General features: G+C 35.3%; 1 protein-coding gene, 1 non-coding gene and 1 pseudogene across 2 annotated transcripts; 2 read left to right on the top strand and 1 right to left on the bottom strand.

The window, feature by feature from the left end:
- The first annotated feature begins 813 nt into the window (after positions 1-813).
- Positions 814-3,108, top strand: LOC145016982 (subtilisin-like protease SBT1.7 pseudogene; annotated as a pseudogene).
- A 6,339-nt stretch (positions 3,109-9,447) lies between these two features.
- TRNAR-UCU (transfer RNA arginine (anticodon UCU)) lies at positions 9,448-9,520 on the bottom strand. The gene has a single exon. It is a non-coding gene; the product is annotated as a tRNA-Arg (tRNA).
- Positions 9,521-9,600: 80 nt separating this feature from the next.
- On the top strand, positions 9,601-12,826 carry DJ1C (Class I glutamine amidotransferase-like superfamily protein). The gene is made up of 8 exons (XM_078976127.1): positions 9,601-9,888; positions 10,395-10,595; positions 10,673-10,822; positions 10,898-11,077; positions 11,154-11,231; positions 11,545-11,745; positions 12,184-12,321; positions 12,407-12,826. Exons 1-8 carry the CDS (start codon positions 9,619-9,621, stop codon positions 12,617-12,619), a joined length of 1,431 nt encoding a protein of 476 aa, XP_078832253.1. The 5' UTR covers positions 9,601-9,618; the 3' UTR covers positions 12,620-12,826.
- The last annotated feature ends 14,697 nt before the right edge of the window (positions 12,827-27,523 follow it).

Raw genomic sequence — 27,523 nt, 5'->3', positions numbered from 1 at the left:
TAATGCTCACTAATTATAAATAATGACGGAGAATATGGCAATATGGGAAATTCAATAATCATTCACAAAATAATAATGCTTAACAAATACTTATTAGTTTATTCAATTTCCCTTTTAAATTGTTTTAGAAAACGCTTTAGGATATTAATTAGAGCGACATATAGTGACCACAACCTATCGTGGGTGAAAAGCGTCTGTTCCTAAAAACCATATCTATGGTAGCTAGTGTTCGGATTTACTTGAACAACATATAACTGTTATACATATTTATAATTAAGAATTCATAGTTGTTGATTTTGAATCTTACGCCTGGTATTGCTTTAACATATATACTTGTCAATACAATGGTTGGGTTTCATGTTATCCCGATTAAAGTTATGTACTTTAGTGTTTAGTGAACCAAAGGAACATCATATTTATAACTTAAAAGGCAAAAATGGCCTTGGGTAATTAAGGGGACCCTTCATCCTTCAAATGATCGTGACGTTTTCGTTTTCATCAATTTTGTGGGATATAATTTCAGTGGTTTCTTGATATGATCACTTGCATCTCCAGAACCCAAGTTATCATACACATAGATTCAAATTTCAAGCATAGTTATGGTCGCCACTTCCTTGTTACTTATGCTCGCAGCAACTATGCCGGCGTTCAAGTAATGTTAGAAAAAGACTATCTTTAACCCATGGCTGCTAGCATTAGGCATTTCCTGAAACAATATATATCCATTCGGCTGATAGTATCTTTGTCTGAATTAATAATGTAAGCTATATATATGTGAGATCTCTATGTCACTTTGGAACATATTCCACCAAAATGGCACAATCTATAGATCTTCGATTTGTCTCTTTCATTTGCACGTTCATATTCATATCAATGAAGTCATCTTCTTCATTAGATGATTATCAAACTTACATTGTTCACATGGACAAGTCTATGATGCCATCACCCTTCACTAGTCACCATAACTGGTACACTTCCGTACTTTCATCCCTTTCAGATGAAGCTCCAACGATGCATGTATACACATATAACCACGTCATGGATGGGTTCAGTGCAGTTCTGACCAAGTCCCAACTCGCGCAACTTGAGAAGATGCCTGGTCATGTTGCGACGTTTGAGGAGAAACTTGGACAGCTTCACACAACACACACGCCTAAGTTTTTGGGACTAAAGAAACATGCTGCTGGACTATGGCCGGTTTCTGGGTTCGGTGAAGATATGGTTATTGGCATACTTGACACCGGAATTTGGCCGGAAAGTGAGAGTTTTCATGACAAAGGCATGTCGGAGGTACCATCTCGCTGGCGTGGAACTTGTGAAACTGAAAATTTCTGTAATAGAAAGATTATTGGTGCACGTTCATTTAGTCAGGGGATGAAGCGTCGAAGAGAGAACATTTCATCAACAGATGATTATGATTCTCCTAGAGATTACGAGGGACATGGAACACACACATCTTCAACCGCGACTGGTAGTCGTGTGCAGTTTGCTGATTATTTCGGATATGCGAAGGGAACAGCCACTGGAATAGCGCCAAAAGCTCGGTTAGCGATGTACAAAGTGTTGTTCTTGAACGAATCGTATGAAGCTGCAGAAAGTGACACACTAGCAGGAATGGATCAAGCAATAGAAGATGGTGTGGATCTAATGTCGTTGTCGTTAGGGTTCATTGAGACGCCATTTTTCCAAAACCCTATTGCAATTGGAGCATTTGCAGCTATGGAAAAAGGGATCTTTGTATCTTGTTCAGCTGGTAATGCTGGCCCTCATCATTACACGATATTGAATGGAGCTCCGTGGATCACCACTATTGGTGCAGGAACCATAGATCGTGATTTCGCTGCATATGTGACAACAGGTGATGAGAAATATGGAACCCTAGTAGGAAAGTCAGTTTCTCCATTAAATCTTTTGGTAGAGAGAGTTTCTATCTACTTTGGACATGGGAACAGAAGCAAAGAAACTTGTGATTATGATTCTATTGATCCCAAAGATGTTAAAGGCAAGTACATTTTCTGTGAATCTGATGGAATGTCATTCGATGAATTTAAAACCTATGGAGCTCTCGGAGTTATCTTTAGTTCAGACTTCGGAAACTTTCTCCGGCCAAGAGACTTCGATTTTCCCTACCTTTTATTGGAGCCGAAGATCGGAGACTTACTAAAGAGGTACATAATTAACACAGCCAACGCAACTGTTAGCGTTAAATACGGTGAAACTTTGTTAGGTGTAAAGCCATCTCCTCAGGTTGCATACTTCTCATCAAGAGGACCCGACCTGAGATCTCCATGGATACTGAAACCCGATCTCCTAGCTCCTGGAGTCGATATCTTGGCTGCATGGGCTCCGAATAGAGAAAGTGCACCAATTGGAGATGATTACCTGCTCAGCGATTATAAGCTTGAATCTGGCACATCCATGGCTTCTCCTCATGTAGTAGGCATAGCTGCGTTACTAAAATCAGTCCATCGTGACTGGAGCCCGGCTGCAATCCGATCTGCGATGATGACAACTGCCTATACTCTCGACAATAACAAAAGCGTAATCATGGACATGACCACTGGATTACAAGGTACCCCTTTAGATTATGGTGCAGGACATGTTAACCCAAACAAAGCTATGGATCCTGGCTTGGTTTACGACATACAGCCAGAAGACTACATCAACTATCTCTGTGCACTGAACTACACAAGAAACGAAATCCGAGTCATTTCAAGGAGATCGGATGTTAGTTGTGAAAATGCAACCCTTGATCTTAATTACCCTTCGTTCATGCTCATCTTAAACAATACCAACACCACTCGAGTAACCTTTCAAAGGGTGTTAACGAATGTGGGGAAATCAAGGTCTACATATCGAGCGATGCTAGAGACTCCTCCTTCGGGTATGAATGTTGTTGTAAAGCCTGCAACGATCTCTTTTGAAGGAAGATACAGTACGGCCAAGTTTGAGATCACTGTCGACGTTGACATAACTCATGCTCCTCCGACGTATGCTGGGTATTATGGGAATTCAGGGTATCTAAGCTGGCAGGAGGTGAATGGAACCCATGTCGTTCGAAGTCCTATCGTATCTGCCACTGCATCTGGCAAGCCATTCCAAATCTAGTGTAGGTTCTGTGACTCTAGTGGCTTAAAATGTAAATAAGGGAAAGTCAAATTGACTTTGACCACCCATAGGCCATAATCGATAGGAGGCGTAATTTGTTGGTGATTACCTAACTATGTGGTTATGGATTCATTCCAGTTTATTTCTTGTATTTTCATTAAGCTTTCTTTAAAGAAGAAAGAAAGAGAAAAAATTAATCGATGGCATTTTGGAGGAATTTCTTGTTCTGTTCCATTCCACAAATACGTTTCCGCAAAAGAAATCGATATCAAAGCTCGAAGTAGAGTTGCACATTGGTGGTGTCGGACCGGTCTCGGGCCTATCTCGAAAGAGTTTGGTTTCTTTAGATTGGTTTTAAAATGGTCTGGTCTTTTTTCTGAGGGTCTAGGGGCGGCTCAACTTTATAGTTTGCTAAGCTAGAGCTTAATGTCCTTTATTCTAAAGGACCTCATATTCTCCAAACTAATACAATACTAATATATTTCAAATCTTAATTAGTTTGTTACTAATTGTCTGATCTTGAAACGCATGCGATACATCGGTGTGATCTTGAAAACTGAAACGTCGCATTTATCTTCTATTCATTTGTCTCGATTCTCAATTATTCAAATCCTTGTTGATAATGCAACAAAGCAAGTTAAGCACTTCGGACAAAAACGATAAATGTTTTCGATAACAAACGCGGAATAAAATTAATAAAAAATTGCAAACGAAACTGAACACGATATTTAACATGGTTCGGTCTAATCTGACCTATATCCACGGGCGAACGAGAGAGATATGATTTTATTTAACACCAAAGAAATATTACAATCATACAAAGTTAACACTACACTTGTCATCTGATCACTCAATTTAAGTGATCACTCGTATTTTGATTGCCAAAAATAAGGCTATGCACAAAATTAATACCTCACAAAACTATTTTCTATCTAATGTAATATTTTGTGTTGCACTATGTTCAGGGCCAGCTGCGAGATTTTAGAGATCCTGTGCAACTTAACCAAAAATATGCTTTAAAATTTGAAATATATAAAAATTTAAGCAAAACAATTATACTATTTCATATTTTATTAGAAAAAATACATAAATTACAATTTGTTTCAAAATAATGCATACTTTTTTTCCTTCTACTTGAAACAACCATCTTTCTAATATTACTCAACTTTTCGATAATATCATTCTAATATTTAAGCAAGTTTTAACATTTATGTAGTCTATAAATCTGTAACAAAAAATGAATCATAAAGAAAAAATGGGCAATTAGAATGCTATATTACACAATCTGTAAAGAAAAAATGGGCAATTAGAATGCAATATTACACAATCTGTAGAGTGAAAGTCTCATTTGCTTCTAATAAAAAAAAATGGAAATCAGAAATTTATCTTTTGATTTTCAACACTTCAAACAAGTCAGCATAAAAATCTTCGAACCCTTAAAATTGGACCGATAGATATTGTTTCTGAATTGAAGAAAACAGGAACATAAATTTAGTAAAAAAAATATGGATTGATAGATTTTGCTTTTGGAAGTCTGATTTCCTTTAGTTTCAAATTCTGATTTCTTCTTTTGAAACAAATATGAACTCAAGAAAAAAAAATTCAAGAAAAAATATGAATTCAAGAAAAAAAACATAAATTATTACAATACAAAATATGTATCAGATAGATAAAAAAAATGTATAGTACCATTTGATTTTTGTCCATAAGAAACTGAGTATTGAATTCTAATTTTCAGCTTCTTCCTACCGATGATTGAAGGATTTTTTTTTTCCTTATCATTTGGAAGATTTATGAAATAAAGAAGTAAGAACTCAATGGGTCTGAAATGTTTCAGATGTTCGAAGATTGAAGGTTTTCATTTGAATGATTTTTCTGATTTCAAGCAAATAATGAAAGAAGGAAACCGTTGCCAAGGAGCTCGACGGTGATTCACTCAATCGATGGCATCATTAACTTGTTCTTCATACTTAAATCATAATCACTATCACCGAGATTGAAGGAACCTAAGCGTCATTTTCTTCCCGAAAAACTTCTGATTCCCGCTTATTTTCTCCCTTGCATCGTTCCATTTTTCCACCTGATACATAACCTAAGCTGAAAGGAATATTTGGGCCCTTAGATTTCAGTGGACCCTGTTCAAAGGCACACTTTGAACATGCCTTAGGCTCGCCTTGAATATGTTGTATATGTGTTGTTGTGTGTGTCCTTCCTTTTATATAGAAGAAAGTAATATATATATATATTATCGTCGTAATCAAAGGCAAAGATCGGTGCACCACTTTTTCTTTCCCGAAAATTTCAACATTTGACATTAAAGCCAAATTTTCTTTCTTACCAACTTTTGCCCATATTTTCTGCCACAATTTTTAGCCGATACTTCTTTGGTCGGCCACTACTCAACCTAACAATTTCTCACTTGGTGGCTGAACAATTCATGTTTTCTCTGCCATCCAACTGTTGCAATACACACACACATGCACACACACACACACACACACACTCTCTCTCTCTCTCTCTCTCTCTATATATATATATATATATATATATATATATATATCACTCACTCATTTTCTATCATGCCTCCTTTCCTCAAACTTTTGGAAGGCCAGTTAATCCATACAAAGCTTCAACTTCTCAGTGGTAACAACCTTAGTGAACATATCTATTGGATTCTTTGTTCCAAGGATTTTCTTCAGATTTAGAGTTCCATCATAAAGTAACTCTAGAATGAACTTGTATCTTATCTGAATGTATTTCGTTCTACTATGAAACACTGGATTATTTGTTAGGTAAACTGCACTCTGGTTGTTACAATGTAGTACAGAACCCTCCTGCTGTAGTCCAAGTTTTGATAGAAAGTTCTTCAACCATATAAGCTCTTTGGATGCTTCTACAATGGCCATATACTCTGCTTCTATGGTCGACAGAGTAACACTATTTTGTAACCTAGACATCCAACTTATTGTCCTACCTCCGATCATGAACATATACCTCGTCGTGCTTTAACCCGAATCCATACATCCTCCGAAATCTGCATCGGCAAACCCTTCTAAGACCACCTCCTTTCTTCTAGGCAACCTTATATGTTCCTTTATAGTAGAGTAACAACCACTTTACTCCCTACCAATGATCTCTTCCTGGATTTGACATGAACCTACTCACAACTCCCACTTCATGAACAATATTTGGTATGGTGCATACCATAACATACATCAAGCTACCAACCGCAAATGCATATGAAAATTTAGTCACCTCCCAACGTTCCTTTATATTAGCGTAATAGCCACTTTACTCCCTCCTAATGATCTCTTCCTGGATTTGACATCAACCTACTCACAACTCCCACTTCATGAACAATATCTGGTATGGTACATACCATAACATACATCAAGCTACCAACCGTAAATGCATATGAAAATTTAGTCACCTGTTCTTTGTCTTCTTCAATCTTTGGGGATTACTTCTTTGAGAGTCTCAACTGACTTCAAGAAGGTGTACTTCTGGCCTTAGCATCTGCCATACTAAACTTTTCTAAAACTTTCTTGATGTACTTAGCTTGTGAAAGTTTTAGTATATCTGTAACTTTATTCTTGGTTATGTTTATGCCTAAAATTTGCTTAGCATCCCTTAGGTCATTCATCTCAAACTCCTTGGACAACTTCTTCTTAAGCTTGTTGATCTCCTACATGTCGGATCCAAACAATCAACATCTCATCAACATACAATAACATGATAATGTATGAGGATTTGAATTTCTTCAAGTAACAACAATGATCTATTCACATCTTTGATACCCACTCCTTTGCACGAAGCTATCAAAATTCAATTATCACTGTCTTGGAGTTTGCTTCAATCCATATAGACTTTTCTTCAGTTTACACACCATATTTTCCTTACCGATTGTGGGAAAACCCTCTGGTTGTACCATGTATATTTCTTCTTCCAAGTCGTCATGTTGAAAAGTTGTTTTCACATCTAGTTGCTCTATATGGAGATCTTCAGATGCTATAATACCCAATACCATTCTGATTGTAGTCATCTTTACAACTAGAGAAAAGATCTAATTGTAATCAATTCCTCTCTTCTATTGGAACCCCTTGACCACCAACCTTGCCTTGTATTGTTTGGTGTCATCAATCTCATCTTTGACCCGAAATACCCATTTGTTTTGTAGTACTTTCTTCCCTGTTGGGAGCTTGACCAAGGACTAAGTATAGTCCTTGTCAAGTGAGCTCAACTCTTCTTCCATAGCCTTCTTCCACTGTATGGAATCTTTCATCCTCAAAGCCTCAAGATAAGACTCAGGTTCAACATTCTCAGTTAGCAACAAGTAATTAGCTAAAGGAGAATACTTGACTGCAGGTCTTCATACTCTGGTGGATGTACAAACAATAGGAGTTTTGATTTATGCATCATCTGCAACCTCATCCTATGAACTATTATCCGTTGTGCTCCCATTATCTCCAGATACATCGGAGCTCCCATTGCTTCGTGAACTTCACTTATTTCTGGATTACTGATAGGTTTTACAATGTCATCATCTGAGATTTCTTCAAACTCAACTTGATCTTTCTTTTCTGATTGCTTGACACTATCGAAGCTCTTTGCAAGTTCATCCTTGTATAGAGAATTCTCGTTGAACACAACATCCCGACTTATAATAACCTTCTTATTCTCGTTATCACAGAAGCAGTATCCTATGTCCTCCAAACCATAACCTAAAAGGTGCATTTCCTTGTCTCTAGCTTGTCACTCTCCGAGTCTTTAACTTTGACATACGAGACACAACCAAATACCTTCAAGTGTTTGAGAGAAATCTCCCGACCTTGCCATTCCTCTTTTGGAATCCTGAACACTATTGGGAGTGAGGGTCCTCTGGTTATTAAATTTGCAGTTGTGTTGACCAAATCTATCCAAAAACATATTTGGTAAATCTGCATGCAGCCTCATGCTTTTAGCCCTCTCGTTTAATTTTTGGTTCATCCTCTTAGCTACTCCATTATGCTAAGGTGTCTCCGGAACTGTCTTCTGCATTCTGATTCCTTAGTCAGCACAATAATCAACAAAAAAAATTTGCTACCATATTCACCCACATTGTCTGATCTTAAACAATTGATTTCCAGCTTTGTTTTATTCTTTACAATAGTTTTCCATTTCTTGAATGTGCTGAAAACTTCAGACATATGCTTCAAGAAATAAACCCAATCTTTACGTGTGAAGTCGTCAATGAAAGTAAAGTAATATGGGGATCCCCCCCCCCCCCCCCCCTGAAGAAATTGAAGTGGGACCATAAACATCTAAATGAACTAACTTCAACTTTCGGGACTAAGGTGGGTGACCTATCTTCATGAAAGTAACATTCTTCTGTTTACCAAGAACACATGGCTCACATAAATCAACAGTCACAGTCTTGAGATCTAGTATTCTTCCTTTGGAGGCTAGCATATTCATTCATTTCTCACTCATACGTCCAAGTCTTTGGTGTCATAGAATGGATGCCCCAACTTCTTCAACCGCATCATTAATAACTTGCACCATATAAAGTGTACCATGGTGACCTTCATCATCAAGCTGCTCCACATATATTAACATCCTTTTCATGTCTGGAATGTGAACTTGACATTCTTCAAAGTCCATTTCGTACCTAAAGTTGTCTTAAGGACCCATCCCCAACTCCAGTAATATCCAGGCTCTTGTTATCTGCTAATATGACTTTCCCTTTATACAGTTTGAAATTCTGCATTACTTCTTTGGATTGACTAGCATGAAACGACGCACCGGAATCCATGATCCAGGATTTAGTTGACTTTTCGACACAACAAATTGTTAGCCAGTACTTCTTTGGTCGGCCACACTCAACCTAACAGTCCCCAATGCCAAATGATATGTGTTTCACTTCTTTTCTGTTTTCCCATTATCTATTAGGCTAACAGATTAAGGTTAATTATTCATTAATTACAGAATACAAAATATCAATTTTCAAGTCTTGAATACTTCTATGAATTTCCGAATTTGGGTTGGAATGAACTCAGTGAAGCAATCAGCAAGTCAAGCATGTCAAACAACATGTATTTCCATTAATCCATTACTTCTAGTATTTTGTTTGTTCATTTGTAGTTGTCTATTTCCATTAATCCATTACTTTTAGTATTTTGTTTGTTCATTTGTAGTTGTATGGTTCTTAATTCCAACTATTTATTAAAAAGCCCAATATAATTGTAGAAATTAAATCACATTTATGATTGAAAGTAAAAGATCATAAATATAGAATCCAGAATTCATAAAATGTATAGATGTTAACTACTAAAAAACTCGATCTAAATTGGCAAAAAAGAACACACCCGGTGGGACTCGAACCCACAATCGCCTGATTAGAAGTCAGACGCCTTATCCATTAGGCCACGGGTGCTTCTTGTATACTCATCACACTGAATAATATAAATCGGACATTACTCTGTACCAAAATATAGATTTTACTTGATGACTGCACTTCTGTGCAGTAGCCTAATGAGTTCTCTCATGGCATCTATATCGTCTCTTCCACCCTCAAATTTCCCGGCGGCGGCGACGACGGCCGCCGCTGCTCTTCGTCCAGCACTATTCGTATCCGCTGCCATTACTCACCGCTGGAAACTACCTCCTACCTGCAATTTCTACTCAAACCCCCCTAAAACCCTATCTTCTCCATCACATATAAGGACAGCCACCTCCGTCGTTTCCATAACCGAAACTACACCATTGAATACTGAAGCTGAGGTCTCACTCCCGCTCAAGAAGGTTCTTTCTTCTTCTCATACTTCATAATCATCTGTGTATATCTATCTGCTGTTTGTTTGCGTTAATCGTTTCGTTTCACAGTTTTAGTCTCTTCTTTAAACTCGTAATTATTAGTAATATGCGTTGATTGGTTACAAACTTGAGAATTTTACCTCTACACTTGCTCAATTTTGACTAAATTTAAAAGTGGTTTCTATTGTTTTTGTACAATTAAAGTGTCATCTTTTCCCTTCTTTTACCTAATGCATTCTCTTTCAACAACTGAACTGTGATACTTTATCAAGGTTTTAGGAATTACACATTTACATTCTGTACTCCCATTTCTTCCAATTGAGAAAGAATAGAAGGAGAAAACATTCTTTTTTTTTTTAGGTTAAACAAATCAATTTTACGTTACAAATTAACGTAGATTCATTTCTTCATTCTTTATATAACTACAATGTTTATTACGTGGATATGTATACGTATGTATGATCTTAAACAAGCTATGATTATGGATTTTGAAGGTTTTGATTCCAATTGGATATGGCACCGAAGAAATGGAAGCTGTGATAATGGTAAACATCCTTCGCAAAGCTGGGGCTCATGTGGTTCTTGCTTCAGTAGAACCTCAACTAGAAGTCAAACTTTCAGGTGGCACCATACTTGTTGCAGACGTTTCCATTTCTGAATGTTCAGATCAAATCTTTGATCTTGTTGCACTTCCTGTAAGTTCATAATTTTCATCTCCACTACTTTCTAAAATCCCTATTTGTAACCAATGGTTTTATGGTATTTGTTTTAGGGAGGAATGCCTGGATCTGTTCGATTAAGAGATTGTAAAACACTCGAATCAATTACCAGAAAACAAGCTGAAGAAAAACGGTTATATGGGGCTATTTGTGCTGCTCCAGCTGTCACACTTTTACCTTGGGGTCTTTTAAAAAGAAAGAAGGTATTATAATATTATTTATATTAATCTTTATTTACTCTATATTTTTTAATTATGGATTTATATTCCCATTTTCAGACAACTTGTCATCCAGCATTTATACACAAGCTTCCAACATTTCGAGCAGTTAAAACAAATCTTCAAATTTCAGAGGAATTAACAACAAGTCGAGGCCCTGGAACTTGCTTTCAATTCTCTGTTTCATTAGTTGAACAGCTTTTTGGTGAGAATGCTTCCATGGAGATTGGAAAATTACTAGTAAGCCCTTCATGACTACATACTCTTCCATTTAAGTTTCAAGAGGGGTAATTTTGTCTTTTCCACTTTCGTAAAGTTAATGGATACAGCTGATGAGGTTTCTAGGAAGGAAGAGTTCAATGAAGTTGACTGGACTGTTGACCATACTCCTCGTGTAAGATTTTTGTATTTGATCATTTTTAAAAAAAAAAAGTTTATATAAATAAATAAGGGATTTTCTAATATGTGCCCTAAGGGCACATATAATAAGTATTAATTAATCAAAATTATTACCATAATTAAATGTTAAACACATTAATTATAAGAAATATTACCATAATTAAATATAAAATTCATTAATAATCTCTATAATTAATGCATTTCACATTTAATTATGGTAATAATTGTGATTAATTAATACTTCTTATATATGCCCTTAGAGCACATATTAGAAAATCCCAATAAATAATATTAATTTTATTATGCAGGTTTTGATTCCAATTGCAAATGGAAGTGAAGATATTGAAGTGGTGACAGTTGTCGATATTTTACGAAGAGCCAAATTAAATGTTACGGTTGCTTCCCTTGAAAAAACTTTAACCGTTTGCGGGTCCCACGGTATAAAAACCGTTGCAGACGATTTAATCAAAAACGTTGCGGAGTCGATATTTGATTTGATTATATTACCGGTGAGGCAATTTTTGGACATATTTTTAATAAATTGTACCTATTTGGGGTAATTACATGAATGGTCCCAATGGTTTTGGGTAATTTGCGCGTTTGGTCCCTAACTTATTTTTTAACTCCGAAGGTTCCTACTGTTTGTTTTTGTTGTGTGCTTGGTCCCTATGATACCTAAAAAAACTATTTTGTTCTTGATTTTTTAATTTATTTAAATAAACACACCCGCAACCCTACTTCCACCTCATCTTACATGTCGCATTTTATTTAAATAAATTAAAAAATCAAGAACAAAATAGTTTTTTTTAGGTATCATAGGGACCAAGTGTGGAACAAAAACAAACTGTAAGACCTTCCGAGTTAAAAAAATAAGTTAGGGACCAAATGTGTAATTTATCCCAAACCGTAGGGACCATTTAGTAATTTACTCAATAATAAAATATTAGGGAGGACTTCACGGTGTAGATCGGTTGCAAAAATCCAAAATTTTGAAGAAGTTGCTTAAAGAACAAGTTTCTAATGGAAGAAAATACGGGGGGATATGTTCTTCGTCTTTAATTCTACAAAAACAAGGCCTACTCCAAGTAAGCGCATTTTTTTTATATATTTATTTATTTATTATTATTTTTTTTTGCTAATGGCAAAAGTGTAATTTATGGTGTCTTGCAGGACAAGAAAGCAACTGCGCATCCGTCTATTGTGAGTAAGCTTGAAGGAAATGCGATTGTTGGTTCTCAAGTTGTGATTGATGGTGGATTAATTACATGTAGGGGTCTTTCTAGTACCCCGGAATTCGCTTTAGCTGTTATTGCTAAGTTTTTTGGGCATGGAAGAGCAAAAAGTGTAGCATCGGGTCTTGTATATGAATATCGAGCAGTTTAAATGCAATAATAGCAAAGATGTTTATGGTCTTGTATAGGTTTTACTACAAAAACCCAAATTGCAGAAAAGGTCAAATGATATTTGAAAAATAGTTTAGGGTACTTAGGTTGGCAATTGGGTTGGTGTGACATGTTGTAGGCGTGTTATTACAAAAATGAGAGAATTTCATATATGTTCTTATTAAATGTCAAAATATCATATTTACCATTCTTAATCTTTTAAAATATCAAATTTGCCCAAATTTAGTTTTTTAATAGTTTATAATCCTTTATTATATCTTTAAAACATAAAAAATGAAAAAACTAATAAAAGAGACCATATTGCCCTTACCTTATAGTTACCTTCTAAATGGCATATGATCAAAAGAATTTACATTTTTCGGTCGCCAATGTTAACCAGCCACCGTCTTCATTCTTGCAATCTCCCAGATTTCTTAAGAACACCAAAACAGAATTTCTTGATTCCCATCTACAATCATATGATTTCAGCAATGATTTTTTTGTCAATTAGCCCTTAGGACATTGGAATTCTCAAGGAAAGAGACTCGAAAAGTTTTATTCCAGGAAAGATTGATGATGATCACATTGAATTTGAACCCATTCTCCAAAACCATTAAAACAAGCAACAAAATCTTGATTCCAATAGCAAATACTTATCGGAATCATGTATAGAAATGATGGAATCATGAACTCATGAAAGGAATCAAGTTTGAGGGTTCAAGATTCTAGAGGTTTAACATCAATATTCTAACAGATTAAGATTCTAGCATTCAACATACGTTAATACAGGGGCTTCAATCATTCAATATTTCAGATGCATATGTCTTCTTGTTGTTTATGTTTCCAAAATGAATGGCATTTGTGGAAATAGGAAGACCAACAATGCAGAAGTTTGAGATCAAGTGCAGACATACCTTTCATCATATTCACTTGATAAAATTGATCAACATCATGAACGAAGATGAAGAAAAGGCAACATACAAATACATGCCACTTAAACTAGATTGCAGGAAGGAATGTGGGGAGAGGACAAGGAGGATGGCGATGACATGTTAACACCAATAGTTGAGATTGGCAAGAGGTAAAATCTTTTGATCGTATATATATCATGCCATTTAAAAAGTAAGGGCAATATGGTCCATTAATATTTTGTAGTGATTTAAAAATTTAAAAAGGATTATAAACTATTAAAAACTATTAATTTGATATTTTAAAAGATTAAAAAGGATAAATATGATATTTAGATGTTAGGTCGGATAAATATGATATTTTGAAGTTTAACAAGGGTATATTCGAAATTCTCCCTACAAATGTATAGAGTTTTGTACAATTTAAAAAAATATTTACCAATCTAAAACTTATTTACCATAAACTTATTTACCATAGCATCTTATATTTGTTTTTGGTAACTCCCAGTTGCTTAAATTTAATAAAATATATTTTAGATATTACATGGCTTTGCGCTTATCATTAAGCTTACAATATAAATTGTTTTACTAGAAATCAAAAGACAAATAACCGTATTTTTCTCTAATTTATTATATTTAATTTTGTCAATTGAACCAGATTAATTTATAGGTTTTCTTGAGCGGTCAAGATTAGGATTTTAAGTTAAAACAAATTAAACTATATCAAATTACAAACAGTAAAGAGTAATTTGTAATCATTTTATTGTAAATAGTTTAATTTTTGGGAAATCTCCAGAAAAATCTTAAAATTTTACCTTAATTTATGAAAAAGTCTCAAACTAAAATTTGTTTACGAAAAAACATGAATTACCGGTAAAAATAACAATTTTACCCAATTTTTTTGGTTTACCGATTTCTTTACTTAAATGTTTCATTAAAGTCACTAATTTATGTATAAGTCCAAAACTAAAATTTAGTGATAATTTGGCCAATTTTCTCCATTTAACATACATTTAACTGGTTTCATTATTGACCTGGATGTCTAGTCATTAAATGAGATGATAAGATGGATATATTAAGTTATATAATGTTATGTTTACCATAAAACTTGATATCATGATATACTGTATATTTTTTTTTTGGAATATAAAATGTATCCAACGAAGACTGCAATAATTATATAAACTATCAACAATTATGTAATGCTTGTTTCAGGTATCAATTATTTCTCTAACAATTTAGGGCTTTGGACTGGGACTCGACGAGTTAGGGAACTCCAACTCGTCAAGTAAGGATCATTTTGGACGCGAGATGAAGGGTCTACTCGACGAGTTAGAAGGTCCCAACTCGACGAGTAGACACTAGAAAAGAAAACCCTAATTTTCCGGGTTTTGCACCCTATATAAAGAACTTATGGCTTATTTGTGGCCTCCCTCATCATCTTTACAGCCAAGAGAAACCCTAATTCGAGCTATTCATGTTTGACTTTGTAATGTTTTGACTTTTGTGACACCCACTTGCATGTGGTGCATTAGGCTTTTGACCTATGAGTTAGAGAGACACAGAGAGAGAGAGAGAGAGAGAGAGAGAGAGAGAGAGAGAGAGAGAGTGTAGAAGAGAGACATGTAAACACCTTTATATAAGGTGGGTTTAGCCCACTTGTAGAGGTGTGCTTGAGAGGTGTAAAAGTGAGTGTGTAAGCGTGTGTTATTTATGTAGATGTAGATCTATGTCCCTTTTTGTAACACCATACATATTCAATACATCTCTTAAACACCGAAATCACCATGTTCATTTTGCAATCTATAATTCCGCATACCAAACCATGTTCTTTATGTCACTACAATTGGTATCAGAGCGGGTCTTCAATGATCAATGTGATTTTTGAAGAACGATTTTCGGTTTGGCAACATTTGTCACAATTGAAGCATTTTTGGTGAGTCTCTCTTTATGATCTCTCTTAATTTCATTGAATTTGTGCGTTGCGTTCTTGATTTTTGATTGTTTTGACTCGTTGGATCAAATATTTCTTGAAAAACCCATTCCATAATTTTTTTTTGTTGATCAAATCCCAATCCAATCCTAATCTTTTGTTTGATTTGATTCTCAAATTGTAATTGTTTGTTTGAATCGAGAAATAAGCTCAAATTCATTGTGATTCAATCATTTTTTTGATTTAGCACCAAAAGTTATTTTGTGATCCATTTTCTGAAATTAGTGTTCATCATGTAAACATTTGGCTCAAAATGTTACTATTCATCTGATTAGAGACCAATACAGTTATGTTTTATCTGATTTCATTTTGTGAGCCCAATGATTCAATAAATTCTTTCAATATATCTCACTGTTGATATTCTTCACCTTACACTTAATAACGTGTACACTGATGATGTTCTTGAATCACTTTTCTTCAATGTGTTCTTGAGTCTTCATTTTCCTCTTATCACCCTTTGAAATTGATTAATCTTGTTTGTAATTCCAACTTGGTGAATCGATTTTGTTTTATGAGTTCAATCTCAAAATCGATGATGATCAAAGTCATTACTGTGAAATCGAATATTAGATTTTAGAGTTTGATGAAATTGATCAAGAAATCTCAAATTACTGTGAAGATCTTGTTTAGAACTGATGTTTGAACATATTTTAATCCACGATTTGGTGTTGAAATCCTTAAATTTCTGTTTATTGATTCTTGACTTCAAAAAGTCAATCACAGAAAAGGTCAAATATGATTTCTATGGGTTGATTTCGATGAATTGGATGTCGAAATTGTTTGTTACAAGATGAATATGGGCTATTAATATCAACATCATACCTAATTTGGGTTTTAATCTTGAAAATTCAGTGTGTTCTTGTTCATGTGTAAAGGATAGTGACGATAAACAACCTTCAGATGTTGATCTTGTATCAAATAGTCGAAATCAGATTGTTTGATAACGAACTAATGATTTAAGGATGTTTGATCGGATTTCAAAAACCTTAACTAGAATTAGAAAGCAAAGTTGAAGATTTTAGAATCGATTGTGAGATGGGTTAGTTTGTGATCGAAAATAGTCAAATTTTGGATATGTCGATGTTTCTTGACGGGAATAATTAGTGTTACGATTCGAATATTTAGATAATCGAATTTGATACTTTGAAATTTAATGATATCGAAATTTTATCAAATGTTGAAATGCAGAACGATCGGAACGAAGTTTGATGTACGAAAGTTTTGTCGATGTTTGCGAACTGCAACGAATTGGAGAAGAAAGCTTAAAATTTTCGCAAATGGTCCTTCATGTTTCGAATGTTTTATGCCTTTTACACATATTTGAAAGTTGGTATAATTTTCGAATGTTTAATACCTTTTACACACATTTGAAAGTTGGTATAATTTGAAAGTTGGTATAAGCTTCGACATTTTTGCACAAAAGAAAAAGTTTCAAAAAACACCCCTAAACTTTCGAATATTTGGCAACTTTGAAAATGGTTAAACTTTCGACATTTTGACAGTTTATACCAAACTTCGAAAAATGGGTGAAGTTTCGATATTTTGGCAAATTATACCCAACTTCGAAAATGAGGTGAAGTTTCCACATTTTGGGGTATCTTTCGAATGTTTGGATAACAAAGGGTAGAATTGTCAAATTAGTCCCTGAGGTTTCGAAAATTTGGCAATTCGTAACCAAATTCGAAAAGGACTGATTTTGATGAGAAAATGAAGAAAATGCATTTCAGACCCCTGCAGTTTATCCAAATTGACACTTTCTACCCAACTTTGGAAAAAGGGGGGAGTTCTGCATTTTTGGCTGTTTTGGGTGCACCGGGTCACTGCATAATTTTGAAATTGACAATTTCTACCCATTTTTGAGAAATTTTGTCAAAGGCGGTCCGTGAACGAAGATAAAGATTAAAGATTTTTTGGGTTTTCCGGATTAAAGCATAAAGTTTATGCCACATGTTAAGGGGGAGTTTGGACATGAAAAATTCTGAACAGAGCACGTTCTCTTTCCTTGAAGGTTTTATAATCAAATTTCGATTATAAAAAAGGGGAGAAATTTCATTTGGAAATTCGAACTTGAATTTTTCATATTACGCGGATTTGAAGACCGAAGTGACCTTGAATTTTTGAAGCTTACAAAATGATACAATTGGAAGTTCGAAAGTGATTTATTTTCAAAATGGGTTTGGTTTTATTGAATATTTTCGGGGTGTGTTTTTATGCTCAACTTTTGGTGATCAATTTGGAGTTTGAGAAGCTCGTGGTCATTCGTTGATGTTTGGTTTGTATGGTCTCACATCTTAGAGACCAAATTAAAGAATCATGGAAGAATTGAAGGTTTGAAGTTTGTTTCGACATGTGTCACCCTTGAGGCTCGGATCGCATAGTTGCTCGATTTTGGAAGATTTGAAGTGGGTCATCCATTCCTAACTTTGAGGGGGAGAATGTTAGGGTGCAAAGTTATTTATGTTTGACTTTGTAATGTGTTGACTTTTGTAAAACTCACTTTCATGTGGTGTATCAGCCTTTTGACCTATGAGTTAGAGAGAGACATGTAAACACCTCTATGTAAGGTGGGTTTATTCCACTTGTAGAGGTGTGCTTGATAGGTGTAAAAGTGAGTGTATAAGTGTGTGTTATTTATGTAGATGTAGATCTATGTCCCTTTTTGTAACACCATACATATTCAATAGATCTCTTAAACACTGAAATCACCATGTTCATTGTAACATACACTTTAGTAACCTTGTTTAATTATCATGTTTCATATGATTGTTAGTTTAAAAATGAATATTATTATATATTATGTTGTTTTAAACGTTTAAAGTAGGTAGTTATAGTAAAATAGAATTGTAAGCGTTTAAAAATATATATATATATATATATATATATATATATATATATATATATATATTATTTTCGGTATGGTTTTAAGCGTTGATTTCTAACGAAATAGGTTTATAATATTTGAAGTTAAACTAAGTTTAGAATCATTTGGAATGTATTAGAGGTGATAGGGAAGTCTTATGTGATTCCGATCAAAAAGTCAACTATCGGAATTAACGAAAGTATAACGTCTAAGTTAAAAATAATTAAATCTGATTTTATTGGAAGATCTTTTCTGGGATATTTTTATTGGAAGTTGTAAATTATCTCGTTAGAAACGTACAGACGAAAACCTCATCGAAAACGGAGTTTCGAGCGAAAAGTTATGCAATTTTTAGTGTTTAGGGGTAAAACGGGTACCCAAACCGTGTCAAACCCGACCCAACTCGGGTTTTTACCCATTGAAACACGATTTTGAGTCATTTTCCTGCCATTTTCAGTTCGTCACCATCCCTATGGGAGATTTTCACATACATGATCAATCTTGATCAAGTTTTGAAGATTAAATCAAGATTTTGAGTGTTCTTGAAGTATCAAGTCTAGTAATCAAGGTATGAACTCTTAATTTTTGGATTAGCCCTTGTAATTAGTGAGTTATTAAGAGATTAGGGTTTGATCAAAGTGGGTTTACCACTGATTTAATGAAATTAGGCATGAGTTTATGTTATTAACCTAGAATCTTAAATGGAAATCAAGTAACTACATGTAAACTTGAGAATTAATCATATGGTTTAAGAGTAATTAGTGAAAATTAATAATGAAACCCATGGTTTATACTTGAATTAGAATGGATTACTAAAATATTCAGTGTTATCATTGTAAAAGAAGAACTTGGTGATATTGATCATGAGGTTTGATCATGTAAAGGGTAAAATGAAATTATAAAGGGTATAATTGTCCTGTTTTTGTAAAAATCACCAAAAATTATAGAAAAATCGTATGGAGATGTGCTATATATCCCTGGAAAGCTGAGAATGTCTACTTTGATTTTTGTTTTAAAACCAAAATCTAATTCCGGACTTAAAAGGGGTGAAAACAGCTATATGTTCAGTGCAGTAAGGCTGAATTTTGACAGCTTTGGAACATTTTGACAGCTTTAGGATGCTGTTTTGTAAAATTCATAGTAAATTATAGAAAAATCATAAAAATGTGAGGTCAGTGGCATTAGAAAGATATAAGAGTCTATTTTATTAATATGTATAATTTATTAGTTATTTTGACATTTAATAAGGGTAAAACAGATCTGCAAGTGACAGCTATACAAAGAACAAAAACTAAAATTTCTAAATTGAAAACAACATAACTTGAGAGTAGTTGAGTAATTGCTTATGAAATTTGAAATATGAACTCCAGGGGTATAATTGAAGGTTTTAGAGGCCTGAGGATGGTGTAATTTCATCAGAAAAAGAGGAATTTTATCGCAACATTCGGTTACAGCACAGTGAGTTCAATATAGGGACAATTGTATGTTATGTGTTATATGTGCAATGTGCTTTCTTGTGTTATTGATCTAAGTGGTTATTACTTGATATTGATTTTGATGCCTTTGGCCATGTAGAGCATGACTCGTATCACTTTGGTATTGGCTTTGTGCCTTTGACCATGTAGAGCATGACTCGTATCACTTTGGTATTGGCTTCGGGCTAGGTAGGGCTGAAAGCCTGTATATTCTAGCAACATGATTAAAAGGGATTGTGTTTTATGTGCCTCTTGGGCTGGAATTTATGATGCTTATGATCCTAAATTATTGTGTCTTAATTATTGTAATCCTTTGAATCTAACCGTTTATTGATTTGGAAAGTCCTTCATTTGATACACATATAAGCCTTTGTTGTCCTTTGTTTCTTTTTGTTCCTGTCATATTGTTATGTATATGGCATAGCGTTATATTGTATCTATTTTTGAACTCACTAAGTGACGCCCACTTATCCCTTTTAGTGTTTAACTATTTCAGGTGATAAGCATCCAGAGTAAACACGCTTTGTTGGAGGACTTAGAGTAGTTGACACTACTACGTTTTTACTTGGTATACATATATGTATATGGATTATAAATTCCTGGGTAGTTATGTATTTATACAACTAGTTATGAAACTTTGTAAAAACCCTTTTAGTTGGTTTGTATCCATGCTTTTGTATTTAGACCACTAGTGTGAATTATAATTATGAATATGCATGTAGCATGTTTGGCTTTATGGTAATTTTAGTGAATGGGGTCTTACAATTATGGTATCAGAGCACTGGTTTAAGCGAACTAAATACCACGAATTGGTATTTAGACTTAAACTGTTGGAAGTTCAATATATGAACAGATTTATTGTCCGTATATGGATACAAACCATAGGAAAGACTTAAGTGGGGTGTTGGGTAATGATAAATCCTTATATTCTTACGTGTTATGTTACTCCAATTTTTTCAGAGCAATGGCTGAGCAGGAGGGTAGTCATACACCAGATGTGGGTGGAGATCTTCATCTTAATGAGGGAGATACTCCAATATCCCCTCGTGAGGAGCGGCTTTTGGATAAACTTACTGGTGTTATTCGACAAACTCTAGAACAACACAAAAGGGATAGTGATAAGGGTAAAGAGAAAGCCACCGGAGAGTCTTCAAGAGAGAAAGCGAAACGTCCCTCATTCAAAACTTTCAAGAGTAGTGGTGCTACAGAGTTTTCAGGTGTCCTTGATCCCATTGTTGTTCTTACCTGGATCCAGAACACAGAAAAAGTATTTCGTATCTCCCATGTGGTTAATGAAGACAAGGTTAACTATGCTTCTGCAATGCTCATTGGAGAAGCCTTAGTCTGGTGGGAAGCGACATTTGAAGCTCTTAACGAGTATGACCAGGAGAATTTATCTTGGGAGATGTTTAAAATCCGCTTTCTAGGAAAATATTGTCCTCTAGATATGAGGAGAAGACTGGAGAAGGAGTTCCTCGAACTTAAGCAAGGAGGAATGACTGTGACCGAATATGAAACTCAATTCAATCAAAAGGCACGGTTTGCTGCGAAGTATATCCCGACTGAAGACGATAAAAGTCAGTTATTCATGGAAGGGTTACGGTATGAAATCCGTGATTTCGTGATCAATCGGGATATTCTATCATTCGATAAAGCTGTTGAGTATGCCCGAAAGCGCGAGCATGACTTAGAGATACGTGGTGCCACTCTTTCTATCCCGAAGCATCCACGTGTTGATCGAACTGTTTCTGTTTCAACTAATCCATTGGGTCGATCTGCTCAATCTGATCTTAGCACAAAAGTACAATCTCAGAGCGCCTTTCGTGGTCGCGGTCGGCCACAATCTTTTTCTCTTCAGTCGAGAGCTCCACCACCATGCCAGAAATGTGGAAAGAGCCACCAAGGTCAATGCAGGGTAGGAAAAGGACCAGTGATTTGCTATGGATGCGGAGAAACAGGTCATATGAAGCCCGTTTGCTCGATGAGGAATGTTACATGTTATGCTTGCGGTGTTACTGGCCACAGAAAGCGTTTCTGCCCTACTCTTACCAGCCAAATGGTGAGAAGTCAAGCTTCCGTTCAACAACCAGTGGGTACTTCAACCCAAAAGGAGGATGTGCCAAAGGCTAAAGGCCGTGCATTCCAGATTACCCCAGAGGAGGCACGCGAGGACCCGAATGTTGTGACTGGTACATTTCTCGTCAATTCTAGACCTGCTCACATCTTATTTGATTCTGGTGCCTCAGATTCTTTTGTGTCTCGTGAATTTGCGCGTTCTTTTCAAATTGCATGTTATGCACTCGCCCAACCATTTCATGTAGATACCGCGGGAAGTGTATCATTACTTGTTGATAAAGTCTATAGAGATTGTGTCATAGAAATTGAAGGTTATAATTTTCTTGCCAATTTGATTCCTATCTCCCTACCCAACTTTGATATCATTCTCGGCATGGACTGGTTGTCAAAGAACCGTGCAGAACTCTTGTGCTATGAAAAGATAGTACGCATTCCTATTGAAGGGGAGAATCCTATTTATGTCTATGGTGAACAAAGAATCTTCAAAATAATCTCTTTCCTTAAAGCTCGTAAATTCATATCGAAGGGGTGTTCTATCTATTTGGCCTACTCAGTTGATGTCTCAAAAGAGGAGAAGAAAACGGTAAATGATGTTCATGTTGTTAACGAATATCCTGATGTTTTCCCTGATGACTTGCCTGGCCTTCCTCCGGATAGGCAAGTAGAATTCCGAATTGACCTTGTGCCTGGTGCTGCTCCGATTGCAAAGACTCCTTATCGTCTCGCGCCAACAGAGATGAAAGAAATGATGATCCAACTGCAGGAATTACTTGACAAAGGCTTTATCCGACCGAGTACTTCTCCCTGGGGTGCTCCTGTATTGTTTGTCAAGAAGAAGGACGGATCGATGCGGATGTGCATTGATTATCGTGAGCTGAATAAGGTGACTATCAAAAACAAGTACCCACTACCTCGCATTGATGATTTATTTGATCAACTTCAGGGTGTTAGCTATTTCTCGAAGATTGATTTGAGATCTGGATATCATCAGTTGAAAGTTCACGAGCAGGATGTGCCGAAGACTGCTTTTCGTACTCGATATGGGCATTATGAATTCCTTGTTATGCCGTTTGGTTTAACAAATGCTCCTGCTGTATTCATGGATATGATGAATCGGGTATGTCGCCCAATGCTCGATAAATCAGTCATCGTATTCATTGACGATATTCTAATCTATTCCAAGTCTGAATCTGATCATGCCATTCATATTCGTGCGGTGTTAGAACTTCTTCGAAAGGAGAAACTATATGCTAAATTCTCGAAATGTGAATTCTGGCTTCGCCAAGTTCAATTTCTTGGCCATGTTATTTCTAGTGATGGTGTATCTGTAGATCCTATCAAAATCGAAGCCATTCAAAATTGGGAAGTGCCCCGTAATGCTTCCGAAATTCGTAGTTTCTTGGGTCTCGCGGGATATTACCGGAGATTCATTAAAGACTTTTCTCGTATAGCCATACCGCTCACGAGTCTTACAAGGAAGGAAGTAAAGTTTGAATGGGGTGAAGCCCAAGAAAAAGCTTTCTCAACTCTAAAAGATCTTTTGACTCATGCTCCAATCTTATCACTCCCAGAAGGTGATGATGATTTCTCCGTATACAGCGATGCTTCAAGATTGGGACTCGGTTGTGTGTTGATGCAACATGGCAAAGTGATAGCCTATGCCTCAAGACAACTGAAAGATTATGAAAAGAATTATCCCACTCATGATCTCGAACTCGCTGCAGTGGTATTTGCCCTAAAACTTTGGAGGCATTATCTTTTTGGTACAAAATGCCAATTATTTACTGACCACAAAAGTCTCAAGTACATATTCAGTCAGCAAACTTTGAATATGAGACAACAACGAGCCATGGAGCTGATCAAAGATTATGACTGTGAAATCCTATATCATCCTGGAAAAGCCAATGTAGTTGCCAATGCACTTAGCAGAAAAATTTATCGTAATAGTATGTGTTATGCTATTACTCATACCACAGTAAAATTCACTATTCTAGATGAACTAAAGAAATGGCAAGAAGAGGCCCTAAAGCCAGAAAATGTGAAGAAAGAAGGGATGATACATTATAATGATGCTTTACTTGATGATCCGCGAGGATTAAAAGTATTCAAGAATCGGCTATGGATTCCAAAGATTGGTGGATTAAGACAGAAGATTTTAGATGAAGCCCATAAATCTAAACTTTCAATACATCCTGGTACAAGTAAAATGTACTATGATGTAAGAGCTGATTATTGGTGGCCTGGATTAAAGAGAGACATTGGAAGATATGTACAGGAATGCTTAGTATGCTTACAAGTCAAAGCAGAGCACCAAAAGCCTTATGGAACCCCAGAAAGTCTTAGTGTTCCTGTATGGAAATGGGAAGAACTGTCCATGGATTTTATTACCAAATTGCCAAAGACTGCTAGACAACATGATAGCATTTGGGTAATTGTCGATCGCCTGACTAAAAGCGCTCATTTTCTTGCCATGCGTGAAACGGATCCAATGGAGAAATACGCACAAGTATACTTGGATGAAATTGTTGCAAGACACGGTGTGCCATTAAAGATCATTTCCGATCGTGATACTCGCTTCACTTCTCACTTTTGGGCAAGTATGCAACGTGAAATGGGATCTCGAGTTGCTCTCAGCACAGCTTATCATCCCCAGACAGATGGTCAGACAGAGAGAACAATCCAAACCGTAGAAGATATGCTTCGTGCATGTGTCTTGGAGTTCGGTGGTAACTGGGATAAATACTTACCTCTTGTTGAATTTTCGTATAATAACAGTTACCACGCTTCAATCAAAATGCCACCATATGAAGCATTATATGGTCGCAAATGTCGTACACCATTGTGTTGGCGAGACATAGGACAAAAGATCCTTGGAGGCCCTGAAATGATTCAAGACACCACCGACAAGATTCAAATTGTACGAGAAAGAATGAAAGCGGCCCAGGATCGACAGAAGTCCTATACAGAAAAGAGGAGACGACCCATAGAATTCCAGGTGGGTGATTTCGTAATGCTAAAAGTATCCCCGTGGAAAGGCATTATGCGATTTGGGAAGAAAGGAAAACTAAGTCCTAGATTTGTTGGTCCTTTCAAAATCATCCAGAGAGTTGGTAAACAAGCATACCGCTTGGAATTGCCGGAAGATTTGGCAGGTATTCATGATGTGTTTCATGTGAGCTATCTACGCAAATGCTTGAGCATCTATGATGAGACAGTTCCATTATCAGAGGTGAAATTGGATAATAAGTTAAGATATATAGAAGAACCTGAAGAGATTATAAATGAGAGAACGGTTGATCTGCGTAATAAAGAAGTGGAGTTAGTGCTTGTCAAGTGGAAACATCATCGAGGCCCAAATTATACTTGGGAAAATAAGAATGACATAAGAGAAAAATATCCCCGTTTGTTTAAATCGTTGTGATTTCGGGGACGAAATCCTCAAAAGGAGGAGGTATTTGTAACATACACTTTAGTAACCTTGTTTAATTATCATGTTTCATATGATTGTTAGTTTAAAAATGAATATTATTATATATTATGTTGTTTTAAACGTTTAAAGTAGGTAGTTATAGTAAAATAGAATTGTAAGCGTTTAAAAAAAAAATATATATATATATATATATATATATATATATATTATTTTCGGTATGGTTTTAAGCGTTGATTTCTAACGAAATAGGTTTATAATATTTGAAGTTAAACTAAGTTTAGAATCATTTGGAATGTATTAGAGGTGATAGGGAAGTCTTATGTGATTCCGATCAAAAAGTCAACTATCGGAATTAACGAAAGTATAACGTCTAAGTTAAAAATAATTAAATCTAATTTTATTGGAAGATCTTTTCTGGGATATTTTTATTGGAAATTGTAAATTATCTCGTTAGAAACGTACAGGCGAAAACCTCATCGAAAACGGAGTTTCGAGCGAAAAGTTATGCAATTTTTAGTGTTTAGGGGTAAAACGGGTACCCAAACCGGGTCAAACCCGACCCAACTCGGGTTTTTACCCATTGAAACACGATTTTGAGTCATTTTCCTGCCATTTTCAGTTCATCACCATCCCTATGGGAGATTTTCACATACATGATCAATCTTGATCAAGTTTTGAAGATTAAATCAAGATTTTGAGTGTTCTTGAAGTATCAAGTCTAGTAATCAAGGTATGAACTCTTAATTTTTGGATTAGCCCTTGTAATTAGTGAGTTATTAAGAGATTAGGGTTTGATCAAAGTGGGTTTACCACTGATTTAATGAAATTAGGCATGAGTTTATGTTATTAACCTAGAATCTTAAATGGAAATCAAGTAACTACATGTAAACTTGAGAATTAATCATATGGTTTAAGAGTAATTAGTGAAAATTAATAATGAAACCCATGGTTTATACTTGAATTAGAATGGATTACTAAAATATTCAGTGTTATCATTGTAAAAGAAGAACTTGGTGATATTGATCATGAGGTTTGATCATGTAAAGGGTAAAATGAAATTATAAAGGGTATAATTGTCCTGTTTTTGTAAAAATCACCAAAAATTATAGAAAAATCGTATGGAGATGTGCTATATATCCCTGGAAAGCTGAGAATGTCTACTTTGATTTTTGTTTTAAAACCAAAATCTAATTCCGGACTTAAAAGGGGTGAAAACAGCTATATGTTCAGTGCAGTAAGGCTGAATTTTGACAGCTTTGGAACATTTTGACAGCTTTAGGATGCTGTTTTGTAAAATTCATAGTAAATTATAGAAAAATCATAAAAATGTGAGGTCAGTGGCATTAGAAAGATATAAGAGTCTATTTTATTAATATGTATAATTTATTAGTTATTTTGACATTTAATAAGGGTAAAACAGATCTGCAAGTGACAGCTATACAAAGAACAAAAACTAAAATTTCTAAATTGAAAACAACATAACTTGAGAGTAGTTGAGTAATTGCTTATGAAATTTGAAATATGAACTCCAGGGGTATAATTGAAGGTTTTAGAGGCCTGAGGATGGTGTAATTTCATCAGAAAAAGAGGAATTTTATCGCAACATTCGGTTACAGCACAGTGAGTTCAATATAGGGACAATTGTATGTTATGTGTTATATGTGCAATGTGCTTTCTTGTGTTATTGATCTAAGTGGTTATTACTTGATATTGATTTTGATGCCTTTGGCCATGTAGAGCATGACTCGTATCACTTTGGTATTGGCTTTGTGCCTTTGACCATGTAGAGCATGACTCGTATCACTTTGGTATTGGCTTCGGGCTAGGTAGGGCTGAAAGCCTGTATATTCTAGCAACATGATTAAAAGGGATTGTGTTTTATGTGCCTCTTGGGCTGGAATTTATGATGCTTATGATCCTAAATTATTGTGTCTTAATTATTGCAATCCTTTGAATCTAACCGTTTATTGATTTGGAAAGTCCTTCATTTGATACACATATAAGCCTTTGTTGTCCTTTGTTTCTTTTTGTTCCTGTCATATTGTTATGTATATGGCATAGCGTTATATTGTATCTATTTTTGAACTCACTAAGTGACGCCCACTTATCCCTTTTAGTGTTTAACTATTTCAGGTGATAAGCATCCAGAGTAAACACGCTTTG

The sequence above is a fragment of the Lactuca saligna genome, chromosome 9 (assembly GCF_052625555.1).
Source record: "Lactuca saligna cultivar CGN05327 chromosome 9, ASM5262555v1, whole genome shotgun sequence".
Classification (NCBI taxonomy): domain Eukaryota; kingdom Viridiplantae; phylum Streptophyta; class Magnoliopsida; order Asterales; family Asteraceae; genus Lactuca; species Lactuca saligna.
Note: the sequence above shows the minus strand (reverse complement) of the source record. Positions and strands in the feature narration are given on the sequence as shown.